The following is a 20,878-nucleotide window of genomic DNA, read 5'->3' as shown; positions in this document are numbered from 1 at the left end:
TCCAGGAACTATTCAAACATTAAAAATAGAAATGTTAAAGAAAGTAGAAAAAAACAAAATGTGTGTGTGTGTGTGTGTGTGTGTGTGTGTGTGTGCGTGTGTGTGTGCATGTGGAGAGGTGTGTGTGTGGGGGATGTGCTCACAGGTGTATGCTCTCTCTCTCACACACACACACACACACACCTCCACAGAGACACAGCAGGAGGACAAGGAGGAGGCAGAGGTGTGGCTCAGCTCTCAGGTATACTGGATATTCTAGCTGGGTTTGAAGAAGGAGGAGATGGAGGGGAGGAACCTGGAGGACGGCATGGCAACACACAAACTGTATAAAGACTGAGGCACTCCCTCACTTCAGCTCAGACCTCAGACCTCAGCAGCAGCAGCAGCAGCAGCAGCAGCAGCAGCAGCAGCAGCAGCAGCACACAATCATGCTCAGCCTCATTAGATTACCACGAGTCTTCACCATCAACCAAGTACCCAAAGTAAGTTCCTCTTCACTGTATCTCTACATGTACGACGCTGCAGTCACCACACACAGTAAACATCAACCACAGCTCACCTGTGTGACAGACAACACGTGTCTACGTGAGAAGGATCCACTTCTGATGGGAGATGAAATCATTGTTTCTACCAAGCCTGAAACTGCTTTTGACAAAATCCGCTGTTTAATGTCATGAAGAGAAAAACTGTTAAATCACGGCCTCCTAATCTTTTGAACTTCTGAACACAAAGATCACTGTCACATGTCCGTCACCTTCCACACCTTCAGACCGTGAAGCGATTTAATAAATAATGCAATTTATTATCTGCATAAATATTCAACAAACAGACACAAATGATAATTGCTCAGCTTTTCATTGTCATTATTACAAATTGATTTGGTTTTTATTATTGTTATTATTCTTTCTTACTTTGCACTTGTAACTACATGACACCTGTATAACCAGTGTGACGAGAAACATTTCGAATCTTCGATCTTGAATCTTGAAGTTTGGTTTGAACATGAGCAGAGAGCAGTTCAAATCAAAACTGATTTATTCTTCATTCATTTAATATGAAACTTTTTTAGAAGCATAACAAGGTGAAAGCTACATTACAAGAAAATATTAAAATCTCAAGATCAAAAAAGTAAAACTTATAAAATAACTGACTGAGGTGTTTTGTTTTTTTGAGGTTTTCCACGAGGACAGCATCATCTCTGGGTACCGACACCCCCGCAGCTCAGCCACCGACTGCGTCCTGAGCCTGTTCCAGCTGACCAATGAGACGCTCAACATCTGGACACACTTTTTACCCACATGGTAAAATACACTAATGTTGTTCTTCCTGCGAAGCATCACAATATCAATATAAAACATGTTCTAGGCAGATTTATTTGTTCTCGAGAGGCCACAAGCCGAGTCTTAGTCGGCGTCCTAGCGTTTTTTCCAAATTCTCAGCAGTCGTACACTTCTGACCTTCACTACAGTCAGGCAGCCGCAGAGGAATCTGCTTGTAAAGGATGTGACATGTAGACAAGATCAAAATGTATTCTATATCAATTCATCGTGTGGTGTTACATTCTTAAATGTTTATGAACATATCTTACATATCAGAGAAGTCACATGTTCTCCCCCATTGAACACCATGATGAAGATAAGAGTCAGCCACTCCCTGCGTTCTTTCTCCATCACACAGAGAAGAATTTACATCTGAATGAGCACAAACAGAATTTAAAGAACTTGTTCAAATTCACAGTGAGTGAGGGGCCGTGTTGATGTTTCAAATGCACGATGGACACGAAACTGAAAAAAACAAAGGATAGAAATATCTCTGGATGAAAGAGGAGTCGAACACATAGACGATGTTGTCAAAGATGTCAAACTGTCAAACTCCAGCCGCCTGCTGCTCTGCCCAGGCTCCACCCCTCACCTGAGCGTTCTGGACCTTCTCTTCTGACCCGAACAATCTCCGGCTGAATATCCTGAACCAATTTTTCGGAGTTCATGTCAGAATAAATTATCAGATTGACACATGTAGCTACAAAAGACCCAGCAGCTCCTGAATAAAGACATGAGGTGAGTTGAGGTGAAGACGAGCTGTAAAGACGAGGAAGAGAAAAAGAAAACCAAAGAGTGATCGCTGCAAAGTGGGAGACAGAAAGAGGATGAGAATGAGGAATATGCCCCAGAGCCACCGACTGTACATGTCTACAGCATACGTTCATCTTAACACCATGAAGGCAACACTGTGGCATCAGTGTTTGTCAAACACAACTTTGTCAAACACTGATGTTCAGGTTCAGGTTCAGGTTAAGTTCAACAGTCCCTTTAAATTCTATCAAGCTGCACACACACACACACACACACACACACACACACACACACACACACACACTCACACTCATGGATATCAGTCCCTAAATGTGCCTGATTTCTCATTAAGATCCAGGAAATATTCAAACATTAAAAATAGAAATGTTAAAGAAAGTTAAAAAAAAAACAAAAAGTGTGTGTGTGTGTGTGTATTGTGTATATATATACTGAGGGAATATGGATGTGTGTGTCAGGGGGCACAGACCTGCAGGCCAGACACTAATGAGCAGATCCGTGCTCAAGGCTTTCATATGAGCTGCCACAATTAGTTAAGTGCTCAGTGAATTGGAAAAGCACAAATAATGTTGATTTGTTAATGAGGTGCACTGAGCCGTGGAAACAGTGGCTGCGATACACAAAGCAAACTACAGGCTCCTGATAAGATTAAGCTTTTTGTGCAGAGCTGTTGTGAAACAGCTGCAGACCAACGTGCATTTTTAATGAAAATGTACATGATGCTTCACAAAGAACATGTTGGTTTTTCAAACATTGACACGTGACATTAATAATGAAATGGTTGTTTATCGTTGAAGTCTGCTGGAGAAGATAATTCAACAAACGACAGGAGGTCTGAACCTGTCTGATCTTTTGTTGCTCTGCTTATTGTGAAACGTTTCCTCTGTGTTTACCTCTCAGCGAGGAACTGGTTTAAAGGTTTGATCCAGTTTGTTTTGGTTGGTGTAAGATCATTCACAACATTGCTGAGTGTCAGATTTTCAGATGGCATTCGAGATTAGAGGAAGTTCAGTCCACAAGTATTTATTTATCCAGACTCATCTGAGGTCATTGTGACTTGACCTTTGACCTGCATGCAAATCTAATCAGTCAATCTCGAGGTGATCATTTGTGTGAAAATCTGAAAGGATTTTCTGGAGCTTTTGTTAACGTAACACATTCACGGAGCAAAAATTACTTTCTACCACTAAAATCTACCAAGTTCACTTTCAAGTCAAACTGAACATTTGTACCAGATGTTTAAAAAATTCCCCCAAAGCATTTTTGAGATGTTGTGTTTCTAGGAAAGGGCCTGAAAACATGATGCTCGGTGACGACAACAGCCAGTGGCCTCGACACGAACTTCCAAACCCACAGTCACACTTGTTTGTTAGAACCTTCAACAAACTGAAATGTAAAATTGAGAAGTTACAGGACGTAAACTTGATGGAGCTGTTCCTCTGTCGGAGCTGAAGTCTGGAGGGGAAAGTTTGTTTACACTGTTCTTACACACACGTGGTGCACCATGAACTAACATGTTCAGCTCCGCCTTTATTATCTCGTATATCTGCAGATATTCCAGCGAACCTTCCAGATATTCAGACGGTATTGTGCAATCTGCCATAATTATTCCTGTTAATTCATATATATTCTTTCTTCTGGCAGGTACTTCCTGTGGAAACTCGTGACGGTGGTCCTGATGCAGACGGCGTGGCAGGACTCCTTCACTTGGCCTCTGGTCATCTTCCTGCTCTCGTGCTGCATTTATCCGCTGGCGTCCAGCTGCGCTCACACCTTCAGCAGCATGTCGGCACGGGCTCGCCACATCTGCTTCTTCTTCGACTACGGTGCCCTCAGTTTCTACAGCCTGGGTGAGCGCACGTGATTCAGTGACAGTGGTTGACTAGAACTCAGTGTGAGAAATGGCCACGGTGCACTGAGCTCTTGATACTGAACTGTCGTCAGTGACTTAACAATTTATTTTCAGTGACCTGTGGCAGATTTAAGAGTTTTTCAATCAGGGACCATGAAAGGTTCAATTATATGTCCAGTAAAGTGCAGACGTGAGACTTTCCTATTTAACTGTTCGCTCTAAAGCTTCGAGTAAAGCCGCTCTTCATGTTCAAGCACATCGTAAACTTCAAAATAACTTTGAAAATAAAAATGGTCAACAAATCAACTTATTTATTGGTAGAGATTGACTCATTTATTTAAAAAGGAAAGACACACAGGATGGGGGCACCTGTAGATCCAGTTGTCAGAGCTGATGTTGTGTTGGTTGGTTTGACAGCTTCGACAGGTTTATACATTTTGCTGAACAACACATTGTACGGGATGACTCTGTCAGAGTGGAGTCTACAAATACGTGTTCCTGATATAAAACTTCCAATAAAGAAAGTTTTACTTGTGTAGGTTCCGCGACCATCTACTCAGCTTATGTTTTCCCGGACAAGTGGGTGAACGGTGTCTTCCACCATTGCTACATCCCCTTCGCTGTGTTCAACACGCTCATCTGCACAGGCCTGGCCTGCTACTCCAGGTATGGTGAGGAGTACACAGCTAACGCTAGCACCTGTCTTAGCACTACGACCTCCTCACGCATGCATTCATTCATTTTCTGTTCTTTCCTGTTGATCTTTGAAAAACCTATAAAGTATTTTTTCAACATCGACCACAAATCACGATTCTAATTCCTTATCCAGACACAGATCCTGCTCATTTTATAAAACATGAATTTAAACACTGCTCTTTGTATGAAAATAGAAATGAATGGAGAGTAGCATCTCCATTATATAATAATGATAAATACAATTGGCATTAAAACATTTCACTTTTGAATAACATACTCTGTCGTTTTGTTTTGTTAATGCTTTTTTCTTTCTGTATCCGTTCTGTTCCGTGTCGCCTCTTGCATCATGTTGTTGCCACTGTTTTCTTCTTCATGTTCCGGAATAATGTTGTTCCTTGTTCTTCTTTCACTTTCCCCGCTGCCAAGGCTTGGTTTACCATTTCTACAGTATAATCATGACACCATGATGAGGTAAAGCTCTGCCTTTCTCTTGTGCCTCAAATGTGTGAGTGTCAGTCACATTTAAGTTCTACCTTTGCAATGTGTGTGATTGTGTTTTTAGATTCTTTACATGTGTTCATCCCTCACACATTATCGACTGGGATTTCAAAAACAGAATTGAGCAACTGACTACTATTATTAACAATGGGTGTTGCCTCACGGTGACTATAGTGACCAACCCTACACAGTGATTACCCCAGAGTGTCTTTTCAGCCAGGCATGTTAGACAAAAAGAATCGTAAAACGTGTTCTGTAAACACACGACACTGACTCTAACTCTGAGAGAAAGATAGTTTAAGTTTGTGTGCTGCTCAGAAAAATACATTTACATAAACTACCACATGGAATATTTAAAAAAGATTTCATCTTTAATTTTTAATCTTTAATTATTTAAATCTCTTTGATCTAAATGTCTGTGGTAGATGAATTTTAGATATAAAACTGGTTATGGATGACATAACATTTAAACTGTACCCATGTGTATCACTATATTTGAGTATTTCTATATTCTGGTACTGAATTAATGCATTTCTGTATTTGCTATTACCATTGCTGCTGCTGAATAAGCTGTGTGTGCACAGCTCCCTCTGCAGATATAACATAGTTCACCCTGAGGATTATTTCATGAGTGTTTGCAGGATTTATTTCTCATTACTGAAAACATTTTTTTTGTAATTTCAGATTTCCAGAGTTTCAGAGTCCAAAGTTCAGCAAACGTCTTCGTGTGGTTGCCTTTGCCTACACCTACCTGTTCGTCAACATTCCTCTGTTCTACAGGGTACGGCCTTGTCTGTGCACTTCACTCATCCTGTGTCCTCACACGTGAAAAGACACAAACAAGTGTTATAATGACTCTTCATTAGAGTTTGACACCAGGATGTGGCCCAAGATTATTTTCATACTGAAGAAAACACTGCATGTTTTCTGTTGAATAGGATTTTTAACTCAGATCCAGAATGTTGGCTCAGGTGCTCCCAGCTCACACATACCATACACATGTTATTACTCATGTGGTTTTCAAATACACACGTGACACTGTGATGTCTGACATGAATCTGGTCCTGTTACAGTGACGTCGTTGAATTGTTTACATGAGATGAATGCAGTTGACCGTCAGTACGTGTAAATGTGTAAAAAAGAATACACACTTGATGCAGACAGTGGCACCTGCAGAATAACTCTGCCCCTCCGACAAGGCCCAACTGTCCCTTTAAACTCAATCAAGCTGTGTCACATTTCCTTCATTAAATAGATTAAATTATTTTACATCAACATCCGCTGAGTATTCCCTGGGAAATCAGTGAAAACGTTGAAACTGACACAGATTTAGAGAAATTCCTGAATTCCCGCACCAAAATGTAATGGGTTCGTTCCCTGCCCGCACTGCACCCCTCCACTAAGTTTAATGGGAATCCATCTTGTAGTTTTTGTATAATTGTACAAAAGAAGTCACTTCTATTTTGCCCACTGGAGTGAAAACCTGTTTTGTGGCATCACTCTGTTAACTGTGTGTTGCAGGTGTTCCTGTGTGTAGGAGACGGATGCACAGACAACGACACCAACTTCCTCCACTACAACCACATCGCCCTGGCCTTCCTCACAGGCTTCCTGTTTGCCACGCATTTACCTGAGCGCCTGGCACCGGGCAGCTTCGACTACATTGGTATGAATGAGTAGTTATTGTTGTCATTTGTTTATTATCACCTTGTCTTCACAGAGAACCCACAGGAAGAGACACACACAAAGAAAAGAAAGACAAACAACCAAATACACATAAAACCAAGTGCCAGTTAAATATGGAGGGGTGAGGTCATAGATCCAGGTGAGGTAGATTATTAACAGATATAAATAACACAAGTTCCATATCCACTTGTGTCAATGTTGTTTACAGATTTCTCTACTGCCTCCAAGTGGCCAAAAAGTATATCTACCTTTGTACCAGACTTGTTTTTCAGTCATAGAGACAATTCCTTAATCTCAGTTCAACTTTGTGAAGCATTTTAATGATTCCATACTGTTGGTTTAGTCAGTTATGTTCCATTAATGGTTATAATTGATTTATAGTTTTATTTATTGATGGAGCCCTCTCCAACAAGAAATCTAGCAAATGACTTTACAACCTATGTGAATCATGTCACTGGTCAATTATTGAACAACATGATCTCATATAATATAAAATGTGAGAGCACAAAATACATCAGAGAAGGTTGTCAAAACTATTTGAGCAACAAACTGAGAAACTGTGATCAGGCCAAGTCAAAGATTGATGAAATATGAGAAAATCACGAAGCTTACTTTGAATGAAATGTGCAACATGTTTCAAAGAAGAATGACACAAACTAATGCTCTGTACCTTTGTTTACCTTTATTATTGGAGGAGTTTTTGATCAAACGTTTGCATAAAAAAGAAGTTGATTTTACAACTCCCCACTTTTTTTATCCATTTAGACAAAACAAACAAAAAAAGTGAATTTAGAGATTTTGTCTCACGCTGGAGTTGCATTGATAAAAGTTAAACGTTGTAGAATACTGCTAATAGATAACCAGCTCTGTGTTTGCATTCTTTCAGTGGCAATGTGAATTATTTGCTAAAAGCTTGAACTTTCTTCTTTTCACTGTGACTAAGCTCCAACACGACTCTACTGCTCTCTTTGCAGGTCACAGCCATCAGCTCTTCCATGTGTGCGGTATCCTCGCCACCCACTTCCAGATGAAGGCTGTGGAACAGGACATGGCGACACGACGCCCTTGGCTCCTCGAGCACTCCATCCCCATCACACTTTCCAACTCACTGGGTGCGGCGCTGCTTTGTATGCTGGTGAATTTGATTATCATCGGCCTCTACAGTCTCCCGCTCCTCTCTGCACCAGTCTGCCAAGAAAATAAATATAGTAAGAGTCTAAATAAAGTCCAGCACAAGGTCTGCAGTTGCAGCTAAACCTCCAGCTTCATGAACCATCGCTGTGGGATCCCAGCTGTTCACAAGACACATGTGAAATGAGTGCATTATGGGTGATTTAAAAACTCTGTGAGGACAACTCCAGAACCAAGAGGGGCTGAATGTTTAAATGGTTGATAGATTGCAGTCTGCACTAAACCTGTCCGGGTGTTTGGCCGTCAGACATCATGTGGAGGGTAAACTGACAATAAAACCATCACTTGCACAGATATGTAATTTGAATTTGACAAACATAGTTGTTACCATAATATGTGTTTCTAAGGAAACTTATCACAATGATGATTTATAGAACTTGTGCTTGGACTATAAGGAAGTGTGAGAGAAAAATATCAAGACAAATGCGGCAGTTATGATAAGGGAAGATGTGTTTTGCTTTGAGTTGCCTGTAAAGTAACTAAATTAAAAGTTCAGTTACTAATTATGTAAAAAATGTTTAAACAGAAGAAACAACAAGAAGCGTTCTCACGTTGTTCCTTTGCAAAGTTGAAAGTATTTAAGTACAATGTTATTTATTATGATGTTTTCAAATAAACTTTAAACCAAACTGACTCTGCACCAAGTTGATTCTAAAGAGGAGTCTCCCGCCTGACATCACAGTTGATGTTGATTCTTGTGAACAAAATATCTTAGGATCATTTTTTTCATTAATGAACTTTTCAGAATTCAAAGGTCAAAGGTCAAGTTCACTGTGACCTCACAAAACACTTGTGAATGTTTTAACACCTCAAGGGATTCCATTAAAATGTTCACAACAAATTTAAAATGGCGGATTGGCTGTTGCTTTTAAGGTATGGCTCATACAGGCTTTTTAAAAGTCTTAGCCCAATAGAATCTCATCATTCTTGAGCAAATGTAAATAGTAGAGGGTGTAATAAAGCAATTTCACTACTCTCCTTCATGAGATCAATAAAATGTATAATTTTATACCAGACTGAACATTTGTGCAAAGTTTTGTGAGATTAGAGCCACATTAAAGCTCTGGGAAATTAATGTAATTACAGCAAATGATCAAAAAGGCCGTAGAAATACAGTAGGGCCATTGCACTGTTCACCGCTTCGGCCCAATTGATATGAAAAGATTTGCAAAATATTTGGAAAAAACAGGTAGACAATATATGCAGTTCAGATTCCATCAAAAGATTATTAATTGTGAGATATAAGATTAAATAAGACACTTACTCTTTTACTTTCATTTTTATTTTCAGCATTGTTTCAGTATTTTTAGACTTAATTCTTTATTGTTTTTAGTCACTGTAATTTATTCTACTATCTATTGTATTGTACTGCTACTGTTTCTTATATTTCTTATATCATCTTGTGATGTCAGTGCAAGGAAATATTTGAAGAATTCGGTATTAAACATACTCAGTGTTGTAACAGTTTAGTTGTTTAGTCTAAAGAACCTTGATTAATAATATAAAGTTTATTCTTATTTTATTGTATTTGATCTTATCTTATTGGAAGAATTAAGTATTTAACATCCTCAGTGTTTTAACCGTTTATTAGTTTTGTCTAAAGAAACTTGACAAATAAACAGAAATTAGTTTTAAGGGGGAATGAACGCTGGTCCACACTTAGGTGGCGCTAGTGCGACTTTCTTTAAAAAAATGGGGAAGGAAGCAGAGGAAGAAGAAAAGGCGGGACTTCCGCTGCAGACCGCTGTGATTGGCTGAAATACCTGCTCCTCGGAGTGACGTTGATGAGAGGGAAGTTTTCAAATGAAGAAAGAGCCGCTCTGAGATCGTAACGATGCAGAGAGCAGGGTGAGTTTTATTCATACTACTACTACATGTGAATATAAATACTACCACAACACGTGAATACAAATACTACACACTGCGTTCCACATTATCCGTCTGCCGGCGACTCTGGAGACTAGTCCGGATAAAGAAGAGTACTTCCGTAGCGCTAGCTTAGCCCGCCATCATGCTAACTGAAGGCTAGTTGTGTGAGCACAGGTCGATGTTGACATACGAACCGAGCGTCGACTTTTCACCGAATAAACATGAATGCTTCGCTGTAGACGAGTTCTGAGACAATGATCTCCCGAGTTCAAACCTTTCAAAGCCTCCACATCCCTCCCACTGAGTTTCTTTAATAGGATTCATACATTAAAAAGAAATAATAACACTAAACTTCAGTGAATAGAGAACGTACCTAAACCAAACGTGTGGTACATATGGGCCAGGATCACACGGTCTGAGTATGGGTTGGTGTAACTTTGTGGTCACAATTATAGGGACACAGTTGAATGTATCATCTCTGTATGCTCGGTTTGGAGCAAGTTGGATTTTGTGTTTCTTGAGATCTTGGACTTTTGTGAAGCACCCTGAGACAACTGTTTGCTGTGATACCGTGCTATATATAAATAAATTGGATGGATTGATCATTGTTTTACAGCAAAGGCAAGACTCCTCGGAGGCACGGACCGAAGAAGGCAACCAACACAGAGAAAGATCCAGTTGGAGTAAGTGGACATCACTCACTGTGTTAACCTTTAAACTGAAGCTCTACAGTAACATTTAAAAGAGAAGCTTGTTTTTATATCTAAGTAATTCCATAATTTGGGTTAGTTTTGAATGCAGTTATTTTAGTTGGACATCTGTCTCTGCTGTTCTTATGGACAGGCTTAAAATCCAAATAAAAAAACAGTGCTGTACAAGTGGCCTCAAACTTCTAGTTAATGAATTAATGTTTTGCATGTAGGTGTAAAAATGGTTCTAGAACTTCTAATAAAGATATATTTCCTGTTCTGTCTCTAGGTTTACTGCCGTATACGGCCGCTTGGAGCAGAAGATGAGGAATGTTGTGTGGAGATGATCAGCAGCTCCACTATTCAGCTGCATGCTCCTGATGGTCTTAAAGCCAACCGTAATGGGGAATACAAAGAGGTAAATAACATCAGTGTCTGTTTCATTACTGTAATGGAAAGTTTCTGTAAAAAGTGTTTTCTAAACTTAATGAAAAATTGGATACTACCCAACACTAACTACTTCTCTCTCTACTTGGGAAGTATTTAGAGCCAAGGGACCATCTGTAGTTGTTGTGTTCCTTCTCGACATCACACTAAAGAGCAAACAACTGAAAATACAAAAAAATTACACCAACAGTGACATATTTCAATTTACTTTAAAAATATCTGCGTTGTCCTCTGACAATCTGTTGTTACCTTACAATTTGTGGACAACCCACTCTACCTCCAGAACCACACTAATTCATAAATAATTATAGAAATCATTTAGTAACTAAAAACATGACTCAACTCTTATACTTGGTAAAAATGGCTCCTATTGTTCATTGTCTGTTGAAAGCCTCTCACATGTGCTAAATGTTCTTCCCTTGTTTGTTCTTTAGACACAGTACACCTTTAAAAAAATATTTGGTATTAATACCACGCAACTTGAGCTTTTTGAGGATATTGCCAAGCCACTGGTCGATGACCTCATTGACTGCAAGAACGGTAAGTTGTTTTTTTTTTTTTTTTCATGAACTGTAGTCTAGTTCAGTGCAAAATCCCCACAATCTGACACATTCATTAATAACTAAATAGAAGGGATTATCTGTATGTGTCTGAAACGTGATGGACAAGCAGACACACAGGCTGCAGACAGTTCTTTCCTTCGATGATCTCACAACATGGTATTCTTTTCAACGTCACCTTCAACACTCCACTTATGCAGGAACATAAATATTAATTCCCCAGGTCATTATAAAGATCAGCTCTATGTATGTGTGATCAGACCAGTGTGGAGAAATGTGCCTCGATGCAGTGGTGCTGCCAGGGGGGACAGACACGACCACCCTGATACAGTAAAGGCTATAATCTAAGGTTTAGGTGAAGCACACAAACCTAAACGTAATGAACTTCAATCTAATGTGGAGAGCATCAAAATAACCAAATGACTATTGATGGTGTCACTATGTTGTTTAAATAAAACCTGTGTGATTATGTTTTATCCATATTAATATCACAGACTAAGTTTTTTTTGATTTTGTATCTGTGGTATTTAATGTTCACAGGTCTGCTGTTTACATATGGTGTTACTGGAAGCGGTAAGACCTTCACCATGACCGGCTCTCCTGGGGAAGGTGGACTCCTCCCTCGTTCTTTAGACATGCTCTTCAACAGCATCAGCTCCTTTCAGGCCAAAAGATTTGTACGTCTTTTCATTCATTTACATTTTGCGTATTTTGGCTTTGAATTATTTTGTAAATTGTTTTGAATCTTCATTAGGTGTTTAAACCGGATGAGAAAAATGGGATGGAGATTCAGAATCAGGTTGATGCACTCCTGGAGAGACAGAAGCGAGACAGTCAGCAGTCTGTGCCTAAGACACCATCCTCCAGGTAGCTATGAGTACATTTATTATACTCTTTACTTTGTATACTTAGTATACTTATAAGTTGGTGTTTTCACAAGTACTGATAAAATTGGAGCAAACTGTATTTTACGTTCATGTTGGCTGCTGTTTGTGTTATTGTCTTTGTCTTTGGTTCATGTATTTATCATAGGCAGAGGGCTGACCCAGAATTTGCAGATATGATCAGCGCAGAGGAGGCGTGTAAATCTGAGAATGTGGACGAGGACTGCTGTTACAGTGTTTTCGTGTCCTACGTCGAGATTTACAACAACTACATCTATGACCTCCTGGAAGATGCTCCGTTTGACCCAATCAGACCAAAGTAAGAGACTGGTTGCCACATTTGATCTGCGCTTTTGCAAAAATACTGCCATGAACAAATCTTACTTGTATTCAGTTTTTTTTTTTGTTGATAATTTGGGTCTGTCTGCACATGGAGTTGCACCACACTCTACTAATATTCACTACAAATAGTTTTTGTAGTACTCACCACTCTGTGAACCACGTGTTTGCTGAGTAAGCTTATTGAGACATAGGCTGTTTTTGTTTTCAAGTTCTGTGTTTACAAGCTGCACTTTTTAAGAACCCTGTTTTTATTAGGTGGCTCGGTGGAGGCACGCCTGTACGGAACAATGAGTTCATGTATGTGGCCTGAATAAGAACACTCCTCAGTACTTTGTGTGTTTGTAACATGGCTGTAGCTGACATGTTGTATAGGTCAACATCAGACTTGTTTACATGGACAGCAATTCTCCGATATTAACCCGGCTAAGACAATAGTTAGAATAAGACGCTGACATGCGTATAGTGATTATCTTAACCCTTAAAACATTACACTTGGAATAACCATTAATTACCTCATCAGAACTGCTTTCAGTGTATAATGATATGTTTTTATCTTTAGTGTGTCTTCCTATTCAAGCGTCTTTGGGAATAAACTGTATTATTATTAGAGTTTTCTCAGCACTGTGCAATATCAACATATGGCAACGCACGCTCAGGGTTTGAGTTTTAACAGTAGTTAGTCGTAATGTTTATTCTCTGTAACATATAAACATTAATACGAAGGAATATCCAGTTCACAACTTATGTAAACATCATAATCAATATAATTCAGATTAAGGAGGAATATTTGCTGTCCATGTGAACCTAGTCACTGTATTTCCACCCTATTAATCCAAAGCCTCATAAATAGCATAGATGTAGTTTGCTACCTTTGTCTCATTTTGGTGCTGTTGTCTTCAAGGTTTGGCTCCCTGCTCTTTCTGTTAATGTGGAGATGCAAAACATCCCTGAATGGCTTGAGCTTGTTTGTTAACCATCTGTGCTTGTGTCTGTTCCCCTGAATGTGTGTTAATGCGTCTCCCTAGATTGTATTCTATTTAGTTTTTGACGCTAACATCAAGTGTTTGTCATCTCAGCTTCTGCTGCTCTTCTTTCTAAAGCAACACATCATTGCTTTACTCTGTTGTTTGTATGTTGAGTCTTTTCATGAACTTGTTTCAGACCACCTCAATCCAAGATTCTCCGTGAAGATCAGAATCATAACATGTATGTGGCTGGCTGCACAGAAGTGGAGGTAAAATCTACAGAAGAGGCTTTTGAAGTCTTTTGGAGGGGTGAGTTTTAATGAAAACTTCTCTCATATTTATGTTGTATTTTAAGTCTTATATGATCAAGGAACACGCAGACCATTTGGTTTGGCACTGAAGTTTTCAGAACTGTCATATTGTTTATTGTTTATTTGGCCTTTGTTCTTAAAGTCACATGCTGAATTTATGATCTGCTGCGGCCAGGGCAAAAGAAAAGAAGAACGGCCAACACTCAACTCAACCGTGAATCCAGTCGCTCCCACAGTGTGTTCACGGTGAAGTTGGCCCAAGCCCCACTCGATGCTGATGGGGACCACATTCTACAGGTGACATGCAGCTCCCGAGTTACATCGTAAAACAGTTTTTAATCTTTTGCGACCAAGTACGTACACATCCTGTGTCACAAAGGATTCAGATGGTGATGCTAACAGTGTATATTTGGAATTCAGGACAAAAACCAGGTGAATGTGAGTCAGCTGTGTCTGGTGGACCTGGCAGGCAGTGAACGCACCAGTAGAACCAGAGCAGAGGGAAGCAGACTCCGTGAAGCTGGTCAGTTCATTCCTTCATCTGGATTCGTCTCTGATGTCAACCAGAGGCATTTTCCCCTGTAGCTGCATATTTTGTGTGATTTCATTGTATTCAGTAATGTGTCGTGTATATCTCATGTACAGGTAATATTAATCAGTCTCTCATGACACTGCGCACATGTATGGAAGTCCTGCGGGAAAACCAAATGTATGGAACTAATAAGGTTAGTGTTTTATCATGGGTTCATCTTTTCTTACAGTTACCTTTCTGTTTAGAGTACTATTCATCTTTATTGGTTGATAATGTTACAGTTGTTGCGGTTTCTCAGAGCCTTAATTCTCTTACAGATGGTTCCATACAGAGACTCTAAAGTCACACATCTGTTCAAAAACTACTTTGACGGCGAAGGAAAAGTCAGGATGATTGTGTGCGTCAACCCAAAGGCTGATGATTATGAAGAAACTATGGTAAGACATTGTATTTTTATATCTCTTTATCCTGCTGGCTGGTTTGCCTTGAAACCACGATGGAAACTTGACAGAATTGTTAAATAAACACTTCCTGAAATACAAAGACTTCCTCAGTTGGGTCTCAGAAGATCAGCATTTAATTTGGAACACTGCTGGGTGCTGTAAGGCAATGGGGAAAGTAGTAATGATAGTATTTCATTGTATGTGCTGCAGCTGGTGATGCGCTTTGCCGAGATGACCCAGGAGGTGGAGGTGGCGCGACCGGCTGATGGGCCGATCTACGTCCTTCCTGCAGGACGCAGACAAAGAAACCAGGCCTTCAAAGATGAGTTGTCACGTCGACTTGAAGAACGAGGAGGTCACAGTACTTCTGGTACATTTTGCATTACAAACTCCCTCTCATACTATATTCTTACGTGTCAGATACACATTTCAGAAATGTAAGCACTGTACGTCACTAGGTTGACACAAACATTTTCTTTTTTTATTCACGCACTAGATGACCCAGATCTGCTGAATCAGCTCATTGAAAGCCTCCCGGCCCTGCCTTCTAGTGAGGTGGTGGACCCATTTGATGATCAGACGCTGCCCCGCCTGGTTGAAGTCCTGGAAAAGAGGCGACACATTCGTCAGATGATATCAGAGCAGTTCAAAACTAAAGGTACAGTCCCATTTCAAGTCAGGACAACAATAAAGCATCTTGTATTTTTAAGGTTGTTCATAGAACTGGGATATTTGGTTTCTCTGGTCACTGAGCATTTTGTTTGTCAACACGTAAGAGTGACATTGGTTAACAAGTTGAGGATTAATACTTGCATTACTGTGTTTTTCCTGCAGCCAATACACTGATGTCCATGCTTCAGCAGTTTGACAACCAGCACAATGCAAAGGAGACTTTCCTACACAATCAACAAGGCAAACTGAACGAGAAAGACAAAATGATCGTCACTCAGAGGACGGAGCTAGAACGACTGGAGAAAAAATCCAAAATGCTGGAATATAAGGTGTCGTCTCCTTCACTTAGAAAACTATTTCACTCTTCTCTTTTCTGCAGTTGATGTGCAGCATTTTAAACACATGTTGTTTTTATCTCCATCTCTTCAGATCGATATTCTGCAAAAGACAACAGACATGTATGAGCAGGACAAACGCTCACTTCAGCAGGAGCTGGAGACCCGGGAGCAAAGGCTCCAGAGAGAGCTTTCAGAGAGGAGGCGCATGGAGCAGCGTATGCATGGCGTGGTGACGGACACCAGACACAAGTGGGAGAAGGAGTGTGTAAGTGGCAGTATTGATAGTAGCTCAAATATTTGGTACATAAACAAAGAAAGCTCTGGACATAGTTGAAGTTTGGTGCAGATACATTTTTTTCTTAGTGAGTTACAGCTCAGTCACTTGTGGGTTATTACACTAGGAGGGACGGTTACACCCCCAAGTGTTTGGGCTGAGTGAGAATTCATCTTTGACCAAAAAAATCCCAGGTTGTGTTGATCACTTGTGCTCATCTTACTACATTTTGCTCATCGAGACTTGAAACAACCACCTGGAGTGCAACAACTTTATAGTTGGAAAAATTCAAATTACCTTTGACCTAGAAATTAGAAATGTGTGGGGAACAAAATCCGAGAATGTTGTCTTGAAGGATTAAATAATGAAACTGTTCCTTCTCTTGTTTCCTGCTTGTTTTGTTTTTTTTCAGGAGAGACGAGTGAATGCCAAGCAGCTGGAGATGCAGAACAAGTTGTGGGTGAAGGATGAAAAGTTGAAACAGCTGAAAGCCATAGTGACAGAGAGCAGTAGCAGCAGCGGCGGTGGCGGTTGTTCCACTGAATGTCCAGAGAAACCCGCGAGGCCCTCTAGAGAGAAGGACCGAAACATCACCCAGAAGAGGTCTGCGTCACCATCACCAGCTCCTGTGAGTAATTTACTCTGCAGTACTTCCTCTTCCATCAGTGAACACCTGACCACTGCACAATTTTGCTTGCGACTAATTATTTTGATTATCTGATCATCTTAATCCCGGGGATTTCTATGCTTGTGCACTACACGTGACCCTGTTGTGTTTCTGTCAGTCTGGAGCCACTGCTAACATCCACAATGCTTGGCCCCATTTCCTCATCACTTTCAGGACTTGAGCCAAACTCCTTCCCACCAAAATCGAGCCAATGTTAGAGCAGTTCAGGACCCTTACCCCACCTCTTCCTCCAGCACTTCCTCTACCTCCTCTTCAGCTTACCCTTCAGTGGCCTCCTCCATCTCACATTGGGAGCAGAGGTTCCCTGTGACTCCCCAGCACAGGAGCCGGACTCCCGCCCTATGCCACGGCACCAGCAGCGTGGGTCGCAGGAGAGGCCAGCACTGGGCCAAAGACACTGAGGCCCCTGCTACAACTCTTGTCTATGGGCTAGACCTAGAGGCAGGCAGAAGGGTTAGTGTGTTTGTTAGAACGTAGACGTTATTAAGAATGTCTTACGCTTCTCTACAACCCTGTCGCTAAAGTCTTGGTGTAGAATTAAATCTCTAAGTTCACAGATAAATGTAGCTGCATCTGTAGTCGTGTGTTTGTCCTATCTAGAACATAAGGTAGACTAGTCTGTCATGCTTGTAAAGTCTCTTGAGCCCTCTGAGTAGTTGCATGTTTGTCGTTCTTCTCTTTCACATTTCAGAGGCATCACTTAACAGTGCAGTATTGCACATTTTCACTTTTATTTATCCAGATATTTCTTTTTAAAAAGGCCCAACAGTATAAGTAAAACCCTCTTATTAAAACCTAAAACATTACTGGGCTCTGAACACACACCGGCAGTATTAGGGCTGGTTAGTCATTTGGTTTAGGACTGATTTCCATGTCTTTTCTATTATTATTTAACATGCTGGACTATAAAACTTTACTGGGTTAGGGTGCCCACAGATTAGTTTACAAATTATCTGCTACCTTTACCTGATTTAATGGACCAGAGTTTAAAGTTGAGAACTAACTGGTTTAACCGGCAGAGTTGGTACTGCTCATCTTTATTTTTTGAAGTAGTTCCAAACAGAACTCTCGATTTGCATGTTTCTTCTTTATTAGGAGTTTTAATAGATTTGATTGACTATTTAATTGATTTTATCACTATACTGATACTTAATGGAAATTGAAAAACAAAGATTTAATGGCATTTAGACGTATTTGACAAAAACATTTTTACAGCTCACAAAGTTTGTGTTCGATTATTTTATAACTTCCCTTTCGTTAAAGGTATTTTCTTGAGACTGTATGATTGCGGTATCAGACATGTAAACCCTGCATTAGTCACCAGTGCTTTACTTCTCTACATCTTTTAACAAACATTTCTGTGTTTCTACATGTAATTTATTTCCTAGACCCATTTCCATACAACCAAAAAAGCTTTGCATGCTTATTGCTCTTGACTCCTCTGGTTGATTCTCCTTGCAGTGGGAGTTTTAGTTTGTATGAAAAAAAATATATATATATATTGCTGGAAGATTTTGGATTTGAGATTTGAGTTTACAGTTTCTTTGGGGATTTCCCCCTTTTGTATATGAAAACTGTGTTTCTACAAAATTAGCCACGCCCTGCCCCTCTACGACTTCCAGTGATACATTTATTTTCAGCACAAGCCGAAACCCTCTGATAATCAACCTTCACTGCTTTCCCCTGACAATCTTTAAATGGTCACTGCTGGTGTCAACTGTGAATAACTTTCTGGTTTGTCTTTGTCACACTGGGATCACCAGATGGCTCCTCCCATTCATCCAATGCACAGACGTTCACACTCTGCGGGTGGGGAGAAATGGGTAGACCACAAACCATCCTCTAATTTGGACCTAGACACTGTCATGCAGCCAATCATACCCAATGCAATCAAAGTGTCGACCCCCAACGAGAAAGCTCTGTCTAAATGTCACAAGTATGTGCTCAGACACCAAGAGCTCGACTCTGACGGGGAGATCGAGACCAAACTGATCAAGGTAAAATGACAATCACTTTTTAGGCTTCAGATTATTTCATATCTTGCATGAATTTCCCTCTGAACTGAATCATATTCTTTTTAATTTTAATTTAATTTAACACCGATCCTGTTTCAGATAATCTTTGGATATTGTTGTATCTTTTACTGTTGATGTTTCTTCCTGTGTTCTCTCATTTTCTTGAAATCATCCACAGGGTAATGTTTTTAAGACCAGGGGTGGAGGACAAGCTGTGCAGTTTACTGACATTGAGACTTTAACACAAGAGTGTCCAACAGCACCAAGGTACTGAAATATTTCCAAATACCACAATACAGGTTGTGATACATCTGAATCTGACATTTTCTGTCATACAGTAAGTTGCAGTATATTACCGCACATAAGCCTAGATAGACGGGTTTAGTTATTAAAACTCACGGAGACATCAGATCAGTGTCTAGTAAAACACTCCAACTTCTGCCTCTTGCTTTAAACAGGATATTCATTTTTCTACGCTTCACTGTCTTGAACGATAATGGCCAAATCCAAACGTTCCAAAGTTTCCGTACAGACATATTCCAACTCAACAGTGTTTACGTGGTATGCAGTCAAACTGTACGTGCTCCTCCGTCTAGCAACACTGAAGTGAAGGTTCCTACCTTGTCTAAAGCACAATGATGACACCACTGGCCAAAATGGCTCCTACACATTTTCCGACTTAAAGTAAATAAGTATATGCGTATTGTGTATTTCATTTTTTAGCAGAGTGGGCTTGCAGTTTTTTAATGTTAATAAATATGAGTGGACGGGGACTTAAAGGGGCAAACATTGTGTATCTTTTTTGTCTAGACAATACACTGAAAAAAAAGTCGGATGTTCAGACAAGTGAAAATGTTTGTTTCTGTTTCAGTCGCAAAAGGCGCTCGGGCTCTGCAGAAGGTCCAGTTCAAAGAGCGGACGCCGAAAACCTGGTACGTTTATAATGTTCATAATTATATAAAATCACTACTTCTTTCTGGTCACGTTACTACTACTATATAAACAATGTAAAATCTTCAGGTACTGGAGTGCACTATCATCTAATATGGAGTCTGTACTTTGATGGGTGTGTGTGCAGTAATGCTAATTGAAGTCCACCTTTTCCTCCCATTAGCCTCCAGTACCAAGCACAAGTTCAAGTTATGGCTTTCAAAAGTAAGTTTGTATGTGTGGTGTTTGTGTATATGCATGCATGTGTGCAATTTACATTTACCTTACAGTTGACGTTTCATAACATTTTGGGTTTTCTTTCTTTCTTTCTTCCAGACGGAGAAAGCCTTGAGTCGCTGACAATATGAAGAATCCTTTTTTCCTTGAACTTGAGATAAATCATGCAAAGAATATTTTTAGTTTTTTACTTTATAGTGCCGCTTGCTTACTTTTTTTATAGCTTCTTCATTTATTAGAAGCGACACCGAGCATGTGACTTATGCAAAAAATAGTGAACAGTGTTTGGAAATTCCAGTGTGTAGAGGTTGTAAATATTGAGCTGTTAAGTAGGTTTTGCTGAAATCAATTTTCCTGAATATTTACAATGAAACTTTTTACCCCTGTCTATTAAAACAGGATGTGTAGCACACTGCTCTTTTTGGTGGCATTAAATTAATTTGAACACAAAGTCTCATCATAATGGTTTTTTTCATGAAGAGTTCAAAGTCTCCATCTTGACGCATGGGACATATCAAAAAGAAAAAATGTCCCTTCTTCTAGAAAGTTATGAGGGTTGGTTTCTGTTCATCTTGAGTGTTCTGCTACTTTTGGTGTTGGAAGGTTCTCCACATATTTGAGAAGAAAAGAATAAAACAAACTAGAATTTCAATTTAATTAAGGAGCACC

General features: G+C 39.9%; 2 protein-coding genes across 8 annotated transcripts; both read left to right on the top strand.

Annotated features, from left to right (window-relative positions):
• The first annotated feature begins 328 nt into the window (after positions 1–328).
• paqr5b (progestin and adipoQ receptor family member Vb) lies at positions 329–8,642 on the top strand. 2 transcript variants are annotated; one of them, XM_020099455.2, is made up of 8 exons: positions 329–482; positions 1,174–1,301; positions 3,735–3,940; positions 4,482–4,608; positions 5,065–5,109; positions 5,821–5,917; positions 6,658–6,802; positions 7,797–8,642. In XM_020099455.2, the coding sequence occupies exons 1-8, from the start codon at positions 429–431 to the stop codon at positions 8,075–8,077; spliced, it is 1,083 nt and encodes a 360-aa protein (XP_019955014.1). In that variant the 5' UTR covers positions 329–428; the 3' UTR covers positions 8,078–8,642. The 2 variants fall into 2 exon arrangements, with proteins under 2 accessions (XP_019955014.1, XP_069381973.1); XM_069525872.1 differs by lacking the exon at positions 5,065–5,109.
• Positions 8,643–9,735: 1,093 nt separating this feature from the next.
• LOC109637291 (kinesin-like protein KIF23) lies at positions 9,736–20,660 on the top strand. Of its 6 annotated transcripts, XM_069525868.1 has the most exons (24): positions 9,736–9,861; positions 10,499–10,565; positions 10,861–10,989; positions 11,453–11,558; positions 12,119–12,255; positions 12,333–12,445; positions 12,611–12,781; positions 13,060–13,101; positions 13,966–14,078; positions 14,256–14,377; positions 14,501–14,603; positions 14,726–14,805; positions 14,930–15,049; positions 15,266–15,425; positions 15,552–15,713; positions 15,890–16,056; positions 16,157–16,330; positions 16,752–16,967; positions 17,181–17,480; positions 18,791–19,024; positions 19,221–19,309; positions 19,914–19,974; positions 20,157–20,197; positions 20,309–20,660. In XM_069525868.1, exons 1-24 carry the CDS (start codon positions 9,848–9,850, stop codon positions 20,322–20,324), a joined length of 2,937 nt encoding a protein of 978 aa, XP_069381969.1. In that variant the 5' UTR covers positions 9,736–9,847; the 3' UTR covers positions 20,325–20,660. The 6 variants fall into 6 exon arrangements, with proteins under 6 accessions (XP_069381969.1, XP_019955103.2, XP_069381971.1 ...); XM_020099544.2 differs by lacking the exon at positions 13,060–13,101; XM_069525870.1 differs by lacking the exon at positions 17,181–17,480.
• The last annotated feature ends 218 nt before the right edge of the window (positions 20,661–20,878 follow it).

This window comes from Paralichthys olivaceus, chromosome 1 (assembly GCF_024713975.1).
Source record: "Paralichthys olivaceus isolate ysfri-2021 chromosome 1, ASM2471397v2, whole genome shotgun sequence".
Lineage (NCBI taxonomy): Eukaryota > Metazoa > Chordata > Actinopteri > Pleuronectiformes > Paralichthyidae > Paralichthys > Paralichthys olivaceus.
This window is presented reverse-complemented; position numbering and strand designations above follow the sequence as displayed.

What these genes read in the sequence shown, in the direction of transcription:
- paqr5b (XM_020099455.2), top strand. Translation starts at nt 429, where the DNA reads ATGCTCAGCCTCATTAGATTACCACGAGTCTTCACCATCAACCAAGTA. An exon ending in CCATCAACCAAGTACCCAAA is followed by an intron (nt 483 to 1,173) that starts GTAAGTTCCTCT and finishes TGTTTTTTTGAG; the next exon opens with GTTTTCCACGAGGACAGCAT. An exon ending in AATCATGACACCATGATGAG is followed by an intron (nt 5,110 to 5,820) that starts GTAAAGCTCTGC and finishes TTGTAATTTCAG; the next exon opens with ATTTCCAGAGTTTCAGAGTC.
- LOC109637291 (XM_069525868.1), top strand. An exon ending in GTAATGGGGAATACAAAGAG is followed by an intron (nt 10,990 to 11,452) that starts GTAAATAACATC and finishes TTTGTTCTTTAG; the next exon opens with ACACAGTACACCTTTAAAAA. An exon ending in GTACGGAACAATGAGTTCAT is followed by an intron (nt 13,102 to 13,965) that starts GTATGTGGCCTG and finishes AACTTGTTTCAG; the next exon opens with ACCACCTCAATCCAAGATTC.